The sequence below is a fragment of the Panulirus ornatus genome, chromosome 39 (assembly GCF_036320965.1).
Source record: "Panulirus ornatus isolate Po-2019 chromosome 39, ASM3632096v1, whole genome shotgun sequence".
Lineage (NCBI taxonomy): Eukaryota > Metazoa > Arthropoda > Malacostraca > Decapoda > Palinuridae > Panulirus > Panulirus ornatus.
In genome coordinates this window covers 3,098,564-3,115,499 of record NC_092262.1, presented here as the reverse complement: position 1 = coordinate 3,115,499, position 16,936 = coordinate 3,098,564, and the positions used below count along the sequence as shown (strand labels likewise).

Below are 16,936 nucleotides of genomic sequence, written 5' to 3'. Positions count from 1 at the left end.
TCTCATCAACAGGTCTGGACGAGGCACAAACAAGGTCTTTGGAGATTTGTGATGAAACGTAGCAATTCGGAGGATCGTTATGTGGCAGACTGGAAGCCAGGCAAAGTTTTTGATAGACATCTTTGTCATTCCTGACCACTTACTTCAGTCTGCTCTCTCTCTCTCTCTCTCTCTCTCTCTCTCTCTCTCTCTCTCTCTCTCTCTCTCTCTCTCTCTCTCTCATTCCGATCTTGCCACCACACTGGAAATGATCATCAGTGGGAGCCATTAGTGCTTGTAAAATAGTGAACTGATCACAGCTATGGAACATATGACTGTTGTCACATCTACATGTTAACCATAGCTATGTAAAGATCATTATATACAACAGAGAGACGGTATATAAAGATCATTATATACAATAGAGAGACGGTATATAAAGATCATCATATACAACAGAGAGACGGTATATAAAGATCATCATATACAATAGAGAGACGGTATATAAAGATCATCATATACAATAGAGGGACGGTTCCTGCCTACGAGAACTTACGACGAGATACCGAGAGACAGAGAGACAGAGACGTAATGAGAGATCCCCATTTTTTTACCCATACTCCCTCAACGAATGAGGTCAGAGGAAAGATATCTAGTCCACTCTAGACCTCAGTTGACCTGGAATGTGGCACTACTGCAGGATTCACGTCACGAACACAAAGAACTAGACAAGGAAAAAGAGAAGAGAGAAAAAGAAAAAAAAAAAAGGAATCACGACATTGGGTATCGTCTTCTGGTGGACCCTCACGAGTTGATCATGACACGACGCCATTAATCTCGTAGGATTCTGGACTAAGGTCATTTCAGGTCACCAGGGCAGAGGCGTGTGAAGTCGTGATCCTATGCCAGACTATGAGCCAGGTCACTAGATCTCTTCCCAAGATGTTCTTTATTCATGTACACAGAAAAAAAAATCTTTTTAAAAAAAAAAAAAAGGGGGTGAAGTTTTTTCAACTCCAACAATTCGATTTAACATAACGCTCTTCTTAAGGTTTAAAACTGTTAATTTGTTAATGATTTATCACATACATAGTTTACAGGTCACAAGAACCACCAAAAGAATATCTCAGCCATTAGATACAATGGCTTCGCCTTTGACCTAACTTGTTATAAGTTACGTCAAAAGCCAGGCCATCATGCCCAAGGGTCGTACCGTCGTGTTCAAGGGTCGTACCGTCGTGCTGAAGGGTCGCACCGTCGTGCTCAAGGATCGTATGGTCGAACTCAAGGGTCATAAGGTCGTTCTGAAGGGGTTAATATCTGTAAATGAGAGTTTTATAATCAGGAAAACAAAATTGATTCTCAGTAAACCTTGTCATAAAACAAAATAGTTTATTGTCTCGTAATACTGCTTTTAATCGTCTCGCTAAACCCCATTGGTCTAAGAATATGTTCTTGATAATCATAACAAGAAGTTCTTCTTGTTCGCATTCTTTAAGTGTAAAATGTACTGAGGGTTGATTTTCACAATGACTTATAACTTAAGTCATAAGTAAGTGTTCATCAGGAACACGAAAGTATTTGTCGAGGTTGTTTGAATCAGTGGAACAAGTCCTCCACATAAAGTGAACTTAGCTTTGAAGCTTTTGGTACCTCATTGGTCACTTGACCAACCAAATTATATTGGCATCTACTTGAGACGTCCAAAGAGGTTAGAACAGTGCCTTAAGGTCTGCTTTATAGTTCGAATGTGGCCCTTTAATGCATGCAGTCAATCGCCTTAAGTGATCTTAGCTCGATAGATTGGCATCTCCACAGAGTCGGGTGAAGGCCAGCTAGCGAAGCGTCCGTGAGGATCTGAATACTTGTCCAGGAAGCGTCTGCCTTTTGTTTTTTTTACATCTCAGTCGTAACCCCATATTATCTACGTCCTTATTGCCAGATCAAGAGCAGTAATCGTGAATGGGTTTACACAAAGGATTGGAGAACCAATACTCATGATAACGAGGCTTGGTAATGAGTTGGCTGCCTCTTAGGCTGTCAGGTTGTTACCAAATCTATACACACGTTCGAATCCTCGTGACCTCAGACAAGGAAGAGAGAGAGAGAGAGAGAGAGAGAGAGAGAGAGAGAGAGAGAGAGAGAGAGAGAGAGGCAGTGGTTTGGAAAGGTGGACGAGTAACTGGGAGTCAGTGAGACCCACATTGTGGTATGAATGAGGAGGTCAAGTCTTGGTAAAGTCTTTGGGAGCGGGTGAGTCACAGATACGTCATAATCTGTAACACGGTCTAGTTACTAGTCCTCATCGTTTGAGAAGGCGTCCAAGGTAACGCGTGACCAGTGGAAAGGTGTCTGGGGTCACATTTTCTTCGAGCCATCTTCTGTCTGGGCCCCGTGGAGGATGCTTTAGACAATGCAGCTCAAAGGACGCAGGAGAGTCCATCCGCTAATGAATAACAGAGCAAATAACAAATATTATTCATTACTCTCCTAATCCAAACACATTTCTGAGACAGATATCGTATAGGGGATCGACAATACGACCTTCAGTATGATTTCAGTCTACAGTTCTAGGCTGAAACGTTGTCTGTGAGGTTCACGAGTCAAAACGGATGAAGCATATTTCATGAATCCTCCTCTTGGACGGAGGTAAACAACCTGGTTTAAGTGTCATTCAAACCACACCAATAAACCAGTCAACTCAAATGAACCAGTCAACTCAAATGAACCAGTCAACTCAAATGAACCAGTCAACTCAAATGAACCAGTCAACTCAAATGAACCAGTCAACTCAAATGAACCAGTCACCTCAAATGAACCAGTCAACTCAAATGAACCAGTCAACTCTCATGAAATGACATTTCAGCAGTAATTAATCCTATGACTTCAGATGAGGCCACTGGCAACATGGGATGGACGAAGATGATTTCAGCCTCCCACATGAGAGAGGAGTTCAGCTGAGATGGTTCTACAGCAGTGATGCGGAACCTGGTCTATAGGTCGAGCTGGATGGTTGAATCCGCTTTGTGAAGCTTCATCTTTGTTGTCATCTGATCAATTAAAGTACCGCCTTAGTTCTCTCACTGGGGAAAGTGATTTGGAATTGATTTACGTAAAAATATAGTTTAAAGAATAGATATGTGTAGATCTATGCAGCAGATACACCCAGAACCGTTCTAATGTGGCAGTTTGTAAACACACTAGAGTCAAATCGGCGAATAGATGGGGGTACTTGTCCTAGATAGGTGGTACTTCTCCTAGAATGGGGTACCTCTCCTAGATAGGGGGTACTTCCGGATCGGGGGTACCTCCCCTAGATAAAGGGTACTTCTCCTAAATAGGGGGTACTTCCAGATAGGGGGTACCTCTCCTAGATAGTGGTACTTCTTCTAGAAGGGGTACTTCTCCTAGAAGACCCCCTCTCCTAGATAGGAGGTACCTTTCCTAGATAGGGGGCACCTTTAATAGATAGGGGGTACTTCTCCTAGATAGGGGTACCTCTCCTAACAGGTTAAGGGGTCACAACCTTTGCCCATATACCCCTAAGCAAGCTTGGCGAATGTGTCAGGGAACTGATGCATGATCAGTCAGGCTTGGTGCTTGTGTCAGGGAACTGATGCATGATCAGTCAGGCTTGGTGCTTGTGTCAGGGAACTGATGCATGATCAGTCAGGCTTGGTGCTTGTGTCAGGGAACTGATGCATGATCAGTCAGGCTTGGTGCTTGTGTCAGGGAACTGATGCATGATCAGTCAGGCTTGGTGCTTGTGCCAGGGAACTGATGCATGATCAGTCAGGCTTGGTGCTTGTGTCAGGGAACTGATGCATGATCAGTCAGGCTTGGTGCTTGTGTCAGGGAACTGATGCATGATCAGTCAGGCTTGGTGCTTGTGTCAGGGAACTGATGCATGATCAGTCAGGCTTGGTGCTTGTGTCAGGGAACTGATGCATGATCAGTCAGGCTTGGTGCTTGTGTCAGGGAACTGATGCATGATCCAGAACAGCAGGTTGTTTGTGCATGGCATCCGCAGGTTCCTTCCAGTCCAACACAGCTCAGCCATGATAGCAGTGTTGTCAACGTATTCCAAGGTGGGTCAGCTGCATCATCTTAATCTCTTCAGATATTTACACTGCTAGGACTTCTTGTTTACACTGCTGGGACTTCTTGTTTACACTGCTGGGACTTCTTGTTTACTCTTCCTGGTCCCCCAGTAGAGTTGTGTCCCACAGGGTCGTTAAGACAAGACGATTTTCGTGAGGTACAGCGATCTGCATCAGCTTTGTGGAGGTCATATGCAAATAAGGTCAGGTTGGGCTGGCAGTGGTGATCATTGTACGCATCGACGGTAGGAGCGAGCGTATGATGGGCGTTTAAAGAATGCATTAAGATGAAGATGGAATTGGTAGCTATAAACATCAATTATGTGCGCTATCATAACCACTTATGTTTGGGAATATGTGCATGTGTATGTGTGTGTGTGTGTGTGTGTGTGTGTGTGTGTGTGTGTGTGTGTATTTGCCAACAAATTACGAGATTAAAGAATGAGTTGAGAAGATGGGATAGCTATAAACATTGATTATGTGAGCCATCATAACCACTTACGTTTGTACATATGTGCATTTGTATGTATGTGTATGCGTGTGTGTGTGTATTTGCCAACAGATTACGTAATTAACGTTTCATGTTCTTTCCTTGAACTGTTTAGGATAAATAATTGGACTGAAGTACTTTTACTTATTCTATTTCAGCAATACAATTTACTTACAATTATAAGAAAGACGTATACAAGTAATATATGATATGGTTTACGGGTCATCACAGATATTTTCTCAGGGTCTGCGTACGCCAATGTGCGTAGCGGTAAGGAACATTTTAGCCATAGACAGTGATGGGTCTATAGGCTGGGGAGGGAGTGTAGGCTGGGGAGGGAACGTAAGCTGGGGAGGGAGTATAGGCTGGCCTGTAGGTAGGGTGATGAGCCTCACCCTGATAGGTGACCTCAGCCACATAGCCAGAGTCACCGTTGACAGTGTATCTCACAGTCTGCAGACGACCATCAGGCAGCTGGACCGAGTACGACCCCTGTGTGTTATAGCCATCACGACTCTCCTGGTGGCCGAAGTCGTTGCCAGAGGCGCCATCTCTTACCCCATAGTCGAAGCTGTACTGAGCAGGACCCTGAAATAGGAGAGGAAATACGACGTAAGTAAGGACTTATAGAGATAAGAATACCAATAATTTTTTGTGCTGATCAGAACAGAAAATTGATGTAATGTAAGATCATTTATTGTCAAGATATTGACACATAACAGACGATCTAATGGTTTATGATCAGGTTATCTGCAGGAAGACAGTACATTGAAGGGACAGATAACACAAGACCTAATGGTCTATGACCATGTTATCTGCTGGAGGACAGTACATGGAAAGGACAGATAACACAAGATTTGATGGTCTTTGACGAGGTTGTCTACTGGAGGACAGTACATGGAAGGACAGATAACACAAGATTTGATGGTCTTTGACGAGGTTGTCTACTGGAGGACAGTACATGAGAAGGACAGATAACACAAGACCTGATGATCTATGACGAGGTTATCTAAGGGAAGACACTAATAGTATCTCTAATTTCTATTTCAAAGAGATGGAGACATGATAGTAGAGCAGAAGGTTCCTCCCCACGTACCACTATAGATGGAGACAGGATAGTAAAGTAGAAGGCTCCTCCCCACCCACCACTATAGATGGAGACAGGATAGTGCAGCAGAAGGCTCCTCCCCACCTACCACTATACATGGAGACAGGATAGTACAGCAGAAGGCTCCTCCCTACCCAACATTCCCTTCGGCAAATCAGCAAGTAGAAAGTAGCGATGAAAGAACACCGTGTGATGCAGAAGAAGTATAAGTACATGGAATTTTTGTGGAGTAAGATTTATGAAAAACATTCTGATCCAATTACAGTTGCTTGATTCTTAGAAGAAAGGGGGATTTAGCTGTTACTTTGTATATACACATAAGAGAACTTCATAATGTACAGGCTATAGACCCCTATTGAAAATGGCTATCATAATGGTAATGGCTATCTAATGGTAATTGATTTCATTGAAATATTTGTTTAACTGTATCTTTAAAAGTATTAATTGTCTTCGCCATGACAATATCTCTTTGTAGTCTATCCTAGTGTTCCAAAACTTTTCGGCGGACAGTTTCATTGCCTCCGTTCACACTATGTCTATCTACCTATATATCCTTATTTCTTGCTAATTTGTCTTCACCTAACACAGGCAGTGACTTACATGATCAAAATGATCGTATTCGAAACGCTTTTGATAGATTTCCTCTGAGTCTGTATTTATTTCCTGGAGGGGAAAACTGTGTCACAATTCTGACTTTATCTTCATAAGGTTTATTTGTGAGGGGACGGAATTGGCTTTGATCCTCTTCTCTGCATTTGTTTTAGCAACTCGCCGTCTTTGGAAAACATAGTAAGGAGGACTGAAGAGCCTCATCTGACAGATGTGGATTAAAACAGATATCAAGTATCACGTCCTTCATCCTTATATTTCTGGCTCTGATACCTGACAGTCTACGTGTTCCTTACCTCATATGATGGAGCTGGGCTGTATGGTGGCACAGGATAGTAAGAAGGAGCAGCCATAGCAGCGGCGAACAGAGACATGGCGATAATGACCTGTATAAAGACATGTTTGGTGATGAATAATAACTTCAAGACATTAATCATTTAGTGAGGTTATAATAACCACCCTCATTAAATATTAATCCCATGTCAGAACACCCATAGCAGTGAAGTAGTGAAAACATGTAAGCATCTCTCACTTAGATATCAGAGCTTCAGGCGACTCATAAAAGTATATCATCAGCTAATTCTAAGTGAGTTACTACATCAAGAGACACTTTACACTTATACTACAGGTGACGTCATACAGTGACAGTTCAGATGGTGTTCAGTTTAGAGTCTGGGAAGGTCCTCTGGACAATGGTATATGATCACCAGTTTGAACTGTACGGGGAGGGAACTCCACACTCGTGGGGCCCCATCTTTTGAACCTTTTCTATCATCAAGAAGCTTTTTAACTTCTGTACGCTGTGTGTGTGTGTGTGTGTGTGTGTGTGTGTGTGTGTGTGTGTGTGTGTGTGTGTGATTAATTGCTTTTGATTACCTATTTGTAATAGCCGACTTACAGCGAATGGGAAAAGAGCAAGTTCTATACTCGTGGGGCCCCATCTCTTAAGACGACCACGCAAGGATACGAAGCTGGACTTTTCTGATTCAGTGTGTGTGTGTGTGTGTGTGTGTGTGTGTTTCTGTTTACCACTATAAGTAGTTAATAAGCTGAAAACAAACACAGAAAGTCCTATTCAGACACTAAAACATTTTGGCACTCTGTAATGGCACATCTGCCAGTGTATCTAATCACTGTTTACCTAGCAATAATGATACTAGTTAATCTAAAGAGAATCATAGAATTGATTACAGATTTTAGAACTTTTTTTTCAAATTTTCTAGTAGAATCATTTGTTGTTAGTGTGAACTGTGAGTCAAGACTCATTATGAGTTGTGAGGAGGGGGGACTGCCTACCTTCATGGTGGTGATGAGGCTCATGAGTGAGTGTGCTGGCTCTCCACTAACCCCCAAGTGTTATATACCCGTCAAGGGGGCGTGGCAAAGGAGGGAAGGAGGGAGGGAGGGGCGTGTCCCTCCTGCCGCAGGGAGTCTGACGCAGTAACAGGTTAGGATGTGGGTTACGAGGAACTATAGTGTGTGTGGCAGGATACCCATGACAGGAAGCGAGGTTGATTGATCAAGTGTTGCATATGTTCCGTGGTTGTATGATGGCTGAGCCGTCTGCTCTGGTAACCTGGCCTGACCTGATTTCGTAAACAGGGTCGTTGAGTTGTCTGAGCTAAGCCAGGTTGTAACTGCCTTGTTAACCAATCCTGCCAGACTTTGCGTCGTTCTTCAGGAAAGCCAATTCGACCAAGGGAACGAGGCCTAACGATAGTTACAAGAGACGAGAGTGACATTAGTGATTAAGGCTTGACACCAAAATATCTTACTGTCGGTGACATTTCTCGAATGACCCAATTAAAACAGTGATTAATTCCCGTTGTGAGAACCCTTTCATGTATTACAGGATCTGCTTATGGACGCAAGTCTCCCATCGAGCTAAGGCACTCAGAGGAAAATAGGAGACAATATGAGACACTGGGTGGAAATGAGACTATAAATACAAGAGCCAAGGGAAGAATGAGAGGTGTAAGTGTGTAAAGAGAGATGTCAGGTCTGGTCCGGCAGATGCGTTTCAGTTGAAAGAGAAAGTGAAGTCACCAGTCTTGCCACGGTAGATGTTAGATGATAAATGGACATCACTTTAACTCTCTTGTGTCAGGACGATTTTGACTTTAATCACTCCATTATGCATCGATGTAAGTCTTGAGACGCCCCACTTTCTACTCAGAAAGCAATACACACGAACACTGTAGTGGTCTAAGGATAGACTCACATCCGGTAATACCCCCTGACCAGTATACACGAGCGAGATAAATAAAACACGACGAGATATTAGGAGGAACATCAGGTCATAAAATAGATGTGGAGCACCGGGTTCGTGTCCCACCTTGGTGAACACCTGACAGAGGGAGTCGTGAGACTCGAGCAGTAGATGATGCAACGTCTGCACCAATCAACACGCCAGGTGTTCTGAGGAAGAGGAAAGGAGATCGTGTCTCTCTCTCTCTCTCTCTCTCTCTCTCTCTCTCTCTCTCTCTCTCTCTCTCTCTCTCTCTCTTAGACACACACACACACACACACACTCTATAATCATTCCTGTGAGACATAGTGAACTACAAGTCTTCAACTTCCATCTCACCTTTTCTAACAAGGGGCGCTCGTTCGATCATTCACATGTCCTCAATCACTGGTTCTATACACAGTCCTGATTGCTATATAAATAATATCTGAGAGATAATCCACAGATGCTCAAAATAATATCTTAAATTTACTTTCCCTTAAAGAAAAAAACTTGATAAACTGATGCTTACTTTCTCACAAGTTCCAAGCGAACGTTACGTCTTGCTGTGACCTTTCTACACACTGACCTTCAAATGACCTTGTGCGAAAGGGTTACATGACTCTCTATACATTCCGAGTTTATTGTAGTTAGTTTCATCATCACATTAGTTTCACTAATGCTGTCAGATGCAACACACACACACACACACACACACACACACACACACACACACACACACAAGAGATGTAATTAACTTAGGCTAGTGAATGAAGGTTGTTCTTCTGTGTGTGTATGTGTGTGTGTGTGTGTGTGTGTGTGTGTGTGTGTGTGTGTAAAAAATAAAATAATACTCACAATGAATCAAGCGATGGTGAGTGAGCCGTGGTTGAGTTGATCCATTTACCCACTAACCCACGACCCAGACTCAAAAACAAAGGTGTGATGACCTGATTCACCCACACTCACCCTAACCTGACACTGGCCAGGTCAAGAAAGATTAGATTCAGGTCAAGAATGATCAGATTCTTTACCAGTAGTGTTTGGGTGGTGATCAAAACACATCTACCCACAAACCTTGATCATTTCCTAATTGGTTGTATGAATAGTTCCTCTGTCCACCCATGTCAAGAAGGCATTCAAGTTTTTGACCTTTCCATATCTTTAAATTGCCTTTGTCATTCCTTCTATGCAAAATAGATTTTACTCAAATCTTCCCTTGGGGTCAAAACACGCTCATATGTCTATAATTAATGCAACCTTCAGTAGAGCACATTGTGGCTGATCCCTCACTTGCTCCTGTGAATGGTGACCATAAAATGCCATTGGTCGAACATCAACTGGTAGAAGGAAGAGGAGAAATATATATCTCCATCTGCCACAACTATCATCTCTGCTATGTAGTCAGTGTGGACAGAAGTATGACCTAAGGAAAGGCCTTAATTTCCCTCCAAGGATATCATTATAGAACATGTATTCTTTCCAGTCATCTGATATAGTGTAAGGTTTCGTCACACGGAACTTAGTTTGGTAATTTTTGTTGGATGTTTGAATGAAGACAGATTCTGAACGCTCTCACGACTTAAATCTTCTTTCATGAAGAAATTTCTTTCATCCCACTGCATCTCAGTCCATCTAAAGTGCTTCATTTGATGAGTGAAGCAAGAATTTTTATCACTTGAGATCTCGATACCAAGAATGAAAGAAAAGAGGTGAGGATTTCCCCACGTATGCAGCATTTGAATGCCAGTACTGACTTGTATTAGTTGAGATCTTGATACGAAGAATGTAAGAAAAGAAGAGAGAATTTCCCCACGTATGCAGCATTTGAATGCCAGTAGTGACTTGTATTAGTTGAGATCTTGATACCAAGAATGAAAGAAAAGAGGAGAGAATTTCCCCACGTATACAGCATCCGAAAGCAAGTAGTGAATTGAGCATCTGGGTTCACACTGGTTCGAAATGCACAACTGGAATAACTGGATCACAAACCGTGAGAGTAAAAGTATAACTCGATGAGAAAATAGTGATTGACAGACGTGATAGTCGAAGTAGCCTGGTCATTGACTGAGATTATAACCTTAGGCTGAATTGAGTCAAAAAAAAGTTTAAGGAATGAGACAGAAACCTCCAGAAACAGAAGAAAAACTTGATAGTGTAATATCTAAGAACTGACTTATCCTTGGCCAGGAGTCACATTACACAAACAAAAACAATAATGACAAATACAAAAAAAAAAAAGATGTTTGCTTGCTTTTTATGAGTATATCAGTAAGCTCAGAGGCAAAGCTAAATCACTGATTTAGTTAGACCAAGATCATATGTATGGGTTTAACTTAGAAACGGTGTTGAAAAGTTGTTAAGTTTTCAAAGTTGTTTTGTTTGAGAGAACGACTTGGCTTTGACTTGGCACCATTATCCACAGGGAATAATGATGAAGCATTACGAACACAGGATTTGGAAGGTCTTGTAAGGACCAGTGTCAGCTGCAGGTGTGTTGTTACTGTCTATACTGAGGTCCTACTGTCTATAGTGAACTGTTACTGTCTATAGTGAGGTCTTACCGTCTATAGTGAGCTCTTACTGTCTGTAGTTAGCTGTTACTCTCTATACTGAGCTTTTACTGTCTATAGTAAGTTGTTACTGTCTAGAATGAGCTGTTACTGTCTATAGTGAGCTTTTACTGTCTACAGTCAGCTGTTACTGTTTAGTTAGCTTTTACTGTCTGTAGTTAATGGGAAAACGTTTTCTTATATACAACAAGGAAGGTAAGGGACAGTAATAGAAATATGATCACAATGAGACAGACACATTTCCTAAATTGTTGCATTCGGGTAGAAGAAAAGAGATTCCTAAGCATTCCTAATCATTCCTAAGCATTCCTAAGCATTTGAGTGAGAATTATAAAGCAGGTTAGAATATCTGGTGTCATTTATAAACCATCTAATTATACTTTAATTATACTTTGCATCTAAGTCATACACATTACTCAAACTTCTACTGTTCTTTGTGGAACATTTGATAAATCATCTTCGTTCACAGAGAGTTCCATTTTACCATAACTTTTAGATTTCTGTTTGTTAGAAACCCATTGATCCATCTCTATGATTCACCATCATCATATTTTGATTCTTTACTGTGTAACAGAATTCTATTATCTGTTTCATAAAATGCTATGCGATTTTAGAGAGAAACAGACTTCATCGTCAATCTGTGCATTTATATAATTGCATTCGTAGTAAGTTAATAATTTCTGAGTACTTTTACCTCATACAATCCCCGGTTGGATATTCTCTGATGTGTTGATGTTAATCAGATGTGAGATTATGTGTTTCTTGATCATAATTTGGAAGATAATTCACTTGTGACGTCTAATTTTTACATATTGTTTTGGGCAGAACCTTGGATCTTTCTTTCTTATCGATGATCCTTGAGAAAGTTCATGTGTTTCTGCTGTGCATCAAAGCTGTGTATCAACCTTTGATATTTTGAGGAATTTGGCTGGAATTCCATTTGGTCCCAGTGATGAGTTCTCATTTTATAACTATAGTGTTTTATTGATATCTTTTCTTATCACTTCAATATCTGTAAGTGCATTTGCGTCACCTATGGCCAAGAATTTAGCCAGGGAAAGAAAGAGAAAGAGAGGAAAAAAAAGTTTGATCGAGATATGTGTAAATCATATTATGCTGTACAAAAACAACTTACATTTACCACATGACAGGATATGGTACAAATGCATCGACTGAACCCCTTTCGCAATGGTAATTCATAGAATGAAATCCGTATGTCGAGGAACGATTAACTACTTAAATGTTTATTATACTGTTTTGATATCATATAAATGTGGTTTACGGGTCATCACAGATATTTTCTCAGGGTCTGCGTACGCCAATGTGCGTAGCGATAGGGAACATTTTAGCCATAGACAGTGATGGGTCTATAGGCTGGGGAGGGAGTGTAGGCTGGGGAGGGAACGTAAGCTGGGGAGGGAGTATAGGCTGGCCTGTAGGTAGGGTGATGAGCCTCACCCTGATAGGTGACCTCAGCCACATAGCCAGAGTCACCGTTGACAGTGTATCTCACAGTCTGCAGACGACCATCAGGCAGCTGGACCGAGTACGACCCCTGGGTGTTATAGCCATCACGACTCTCCTGGTGGCCGAAGTCGTTGCCAGAGGCGCCATCTCTTACCCCATAGTCGAAGCTATACTGAGCAGGACCCTGAAATAGGAGAGGAAATACGGCCATAACTTAATTTCAGATACGTTAGAAAAGGATCCAAATTACTACAGGTAATGTAAGAACCATAAACAGAGATTGATAGATCAGAACAGACACTTAGTTGTGGCAAACCTGTGACTCAAAGTTCTCCGACGACGCTGTGTCGTCTTTTTATTTACCTCATAGGAGGGTGCAGGACCATAAGACAAGGTGGGGGCGTAGCCGTAGATAGACTGGGGTCTGGAAGGGGCAGCTATAGCTACAGCCAAAAGTGTCACAAGCAATAACAGCCTGGATCAGATAAGACATGAAAGAAAAAATATTACATTTTTCACAATGGGATGGTTTGGAACATATGATATTTTGTGGTGACACTGAAGACCCACTTCTCGATCAATGTCCTCTAAGAAAATTAATAAGTATCATGTATATACCCAATTATTTCTAATGTCTTAAGGCCTACGATGTCAACCATTTGGTTCCCTCTCATCCAATCATCGTAATACAACGATGTATAGACGCTATATCTGAGTTACTTCATCACAGTAGATAATCTCACGCCGTCGTCATTATAAAGGCGATATTGTCACATCCTACGTTCGACAGTAGTCATCTCTGTGTGCCAGTCATGAGGAGACATAGCCAATTTACCTTCATGGTGCTTCGTAAGTCCACAGATGAACACTAACTGCCTCACCAGCGACTCGCAGCCTTTATATACGCAGCCAGGAATGAGGTGTGAGGTGGGAGACTAGCTCCACTGTGACGAAGATTGCTCAAAACTGGTTTTGAAGAAGGGGGCGTCGCGCAAGGGGGGGGGGGTGGAGGTTTGGGGGAGCACTCAAAATCTCACGCTGCGCCTTCTGCTCTGGTAACCTGACGTGACCTCTCTCTCTCTCTCTCTCTCTCTCTCTCTCTCTCTCTCTCTCTCTCTCTCTCTCTCTCTCTCTCTCTCTCTCTCTCTCTCCCCACGTACAGAGAGGCTAGTGAGAAAGTGTGTGAGAACCACTGCTACTCTGTGGAAGACGTGAGGTGTGTTGGTCACTGGGAGACAAATGGGTGGAAGTCCTTCATGTGAATGGTTACACAGTGAGCGTCGTGAGAGCTGGGCGGAGGAAGTCAGGATTTCCTTGTGAATATAGATTGGGCAAGAGGTAATATCAACCCCCCCCCCCCCCCCCCCCCCCCCCCCCCCCCCCCCCCCCCCCCGGTAATCAGTGTTGAAAATGAGACAGAAAATTGAAACCAGAGGAACACGAGAACAGATCACCTGTCTCTCAACTTCTCAGTCACTATAGAGACATAAAGTATATAAGATTCTCACACCAGAGGGTGACATAGTCGCTTTAAAGAAAGATAAAGAAGGCTAGAGAGGACATTTCTCCCTGCGATTCTAAATTCGCCTCCATTAGGCCACAGCAGCTGAAAAAGACGAAAAAAAGTCTATCAAAAATGTAGTGATTAGATTTCCATGTTGGCTCTTGTGTTGACTACCTCTAACATACAACATCCGATGATATACATTCTCTACATTCACGCCCTGACATAGTCAATACATCTGACCATCCCTCACTGCACCACATATTGTCTTGTGAGTGTTGCAATGATCAAGGTGCAACTCCACTCCGCATACCTCCACGATACCGAGTAATAATAAGACAAAGATCTTCAATAAGGTGATGATGCGTCTTTCCTTCCTCCCGGCTAGACTGCTTTGGGTAAGAGAAATTGATCAGACGCCCCACGCTGAAAGCACTCACTCGTTTCTATCTGCTTTCAACGGGTTGCCGGGGAAGAGATAATGCTTTCACTCACACTGTCATATGTTCTCTTGTGGGAACCAATCTTTCGAAGACCCACATGGTGAAGGACACAGAAGTGCGTGAAAGTTAGACAACATAAGATGTGATGGTGTGTCGAGTGTAATACCTTGTGTAGGAGAGTTAGAGTGACCTACGTCTCTGTGTAAATGGAAACAGGATAGTGCAGCAGAAGGCTCCTCCCCACCCACCACTATAGATGGAGACAGGATAGTACAGCAGAAGGCTCCTCCCCACCCACCACTATAGATGGAGACAGGATAGTACAGCAGAAGGCTCCTCCCCACCCACCACTATAGATGGAGACAGGATAGTACAGCAGAAGGCTACTCCACACCCACCACTATAGATGGAGACAGGATAGTACAGCAGAAGGCTCCTCCCCACCCACCACTATAGATGGAGACAGGACAGTACAGCAGAAGGCTCCTCCCCACCCACCACTATAGACGGAGACAGGATAGTACAGCAGAAGGCTCCTCCCCACCCACCACTATAGATGGAGACAGGACAGTACAGCAGAAGGCTCCTCCCCACCCACCACTATAGATGGAGACAGGATAGTACAGCAGAAGGCTACTCCACACCCAAAACTCCCTATTTGCAGATCAGCTGGTAGAAATAATAAGTATGAAGCAACACTTTGTATTATCAAGAAAAAATATTGGTACAGAAATTACATAGCAGAAGGATGAATGGGAAATACATTTCAATCTATCCACTACACTTTCGCGGACTCTAGATCAATCATTTCATCAGTTTTCTTAAGAGAATCCACCAAGGGAAATGAGAAACTTCAAGTATTAAATAATCGTTCTTTTAGGTCTCCTTGTTCGACTATGATATATCTGACGTTAACGCGGAGCTGTTCGTGCGGAAGATATTCTTTTTTCGAAGATATTCTGAGTTGGAAGATATTCCTGGAACCTCTAAGTTTCTTTAACTAATCCTCTAATATTCATTTACAAGATGGAGACTACGAAAATGTTCTAATCACTTTCCTAGACGTATAAAAAGTGATTTTCATTTCCGACTAAGTTGCATCACTTAATGGAGTCTTCCTCTTGGGGTTCCACAAGGTGTTTATGACCCACTTTATTTGTGACGCTGTCAACTCTTGCGCAGCTCGTCCAATCTACTTTGTCTGCTGAGGAGACAATTATCAACGTCTCCGATTTTAATTTGTTTGTTGATGACATCTATTTATGTCACCAATCCTAACCTGTTGTTGATGACATAAATACCTCTGTCTTCTTATCCAGCTCTTTTATTGATGACAGAATTCCCATGTGTGTGTGTGTGTGTGTATGTGGGTGTGTGTGTGTGTGTGTGTGTGTGTGTGTGTGTGTGTGTGTATGAACAAAAATTTGCCTTAAATCTTCTCTCTGTGTTATATTTTCTTCTGTTGTAATTTCTGTGTCCAGTTTTGATCTCAGAGGTTAGCGTTCCAAATTTTGATTGCATAGCATTATGTATTAAAATCTATCCATTTCTGCAGGCTATATAATATCAGCTCTAAACATTTCCGTCATTACTTAAAAAAAGTGGGTTTAGAACTCAACAGAATAGAGGAAGCAAGAACCTTATCTTATAGACAGAGTTTTGGTTTGTATCAATTCTTTCGCTTGGTGTATTTCATTAAATAAGTTATCAATAATGTTTCAAAATATTTGTCTCATTGTCAATGTTTCTTATTTTTGTTTATCATTATCATGGTGCTAGAGATTTGTAGTATAATTCCTTCCCCAATCTCCTTCACTCTCAAAAAATGAATCCTTGCTCAGTCATTGAGAAATTTAATAACTGGAGTCTAATATATATATATATATATATATATATATATATATATATATATATATATATATATATATATATATATATATACTGCAAACGTGTAGTTTTTTAAGATTTCGGGAGAAACTGAGTCTAAACTTCATCACCTTGAGATGGCCGTAGATTTGGAGCAAGAAGATGTGATACTGTGACAGAGAACTTTTGTCTTTAAGGCTTACTGTTGACTGACTATGCTCCAAGAACATAGAAAACGAGCATAAGCGTATCTATTGCATGAATTTCGTGACATACGGGGAATTGAAATAAATCAACTCTCGATGCGAGTTTAAAACTATAACAAAAAATAGATCTTAAAATTCTTTAGGGTGTCCGTAAAGCCAGCGTGACTTTCGAAACAGAATTTTATTATATTTGCATAATTATGAAATTTGATTTAAAAAAATACCATTTTCTTTGCATTCTCTGACGAGCTTATTGGACCATGATGATGATGAAGTTGAAAGTCAAACTGATATTAAATTCGTATCTTAAACACATAGAAAGAACAAGTTGAGAAAAAAAAGGAGGGTTTTTTAGTAAGATGAG

At 41.7% G+C, this 16,936-nt stretch overlaps 2 protein-coding genes across 2 annotated transcripts in view; one reads left to right on the top strand and one right to left on the bottom strand.

Annotated features, from left to right (window-relative positions):
* Positions 1-16,936, top strand: part of LOC139761207 (uncharacterized) — a 62,895-nt gene that overhangs the window by 37,167 nt on the left and 8,792 nt on the right. The window lies entirely within an intron of this gene.
* LOC139761029 (cuticle protein 19.8-like) lies at positions 4,723-7,618 on the bottom strand. The gene is made up of 3 exons (XM_071684780.1): positions 7,583-7,618; positions 6,583-6,672; positions 4,723-5,157 (listed from the first exon to the last, which is right to left on the bottom strand). The coding sequence occupies exons 1-3, from the start codon at positions 7,604-7,606 to the stop codon at positions 4,852-4,854; spliced, it is 420 nt and encodes a 139-aa protein (XP_071540881.1). The 5' UTR covers positions 7,607-7,618; the 3' UTR covers positions 4,723-4,851.

Bases quoted from the DNA above. Each gene is read 5' to 3' on its own strand.
- LOC139761029 (XM_071684780.1), bottom strand. From the start codon at position 7,606: ATGAGCCTCATCACCACCATGAAG. The intron at 6,673-7,582 runs GTAGGCAGTCCC...GTCTTTATACAG, and splicing joins GCCTCATCACCACCATGAAG to GTCATTATCGCCATGTCTCT. The intron at 5,158-6,582 runs GTAAGGAACACG...CTCCTATTTCAG, and splicing joins GCCCAGCTCCATCATATGAG to GGTCCTGCTCAGTACAGCTT.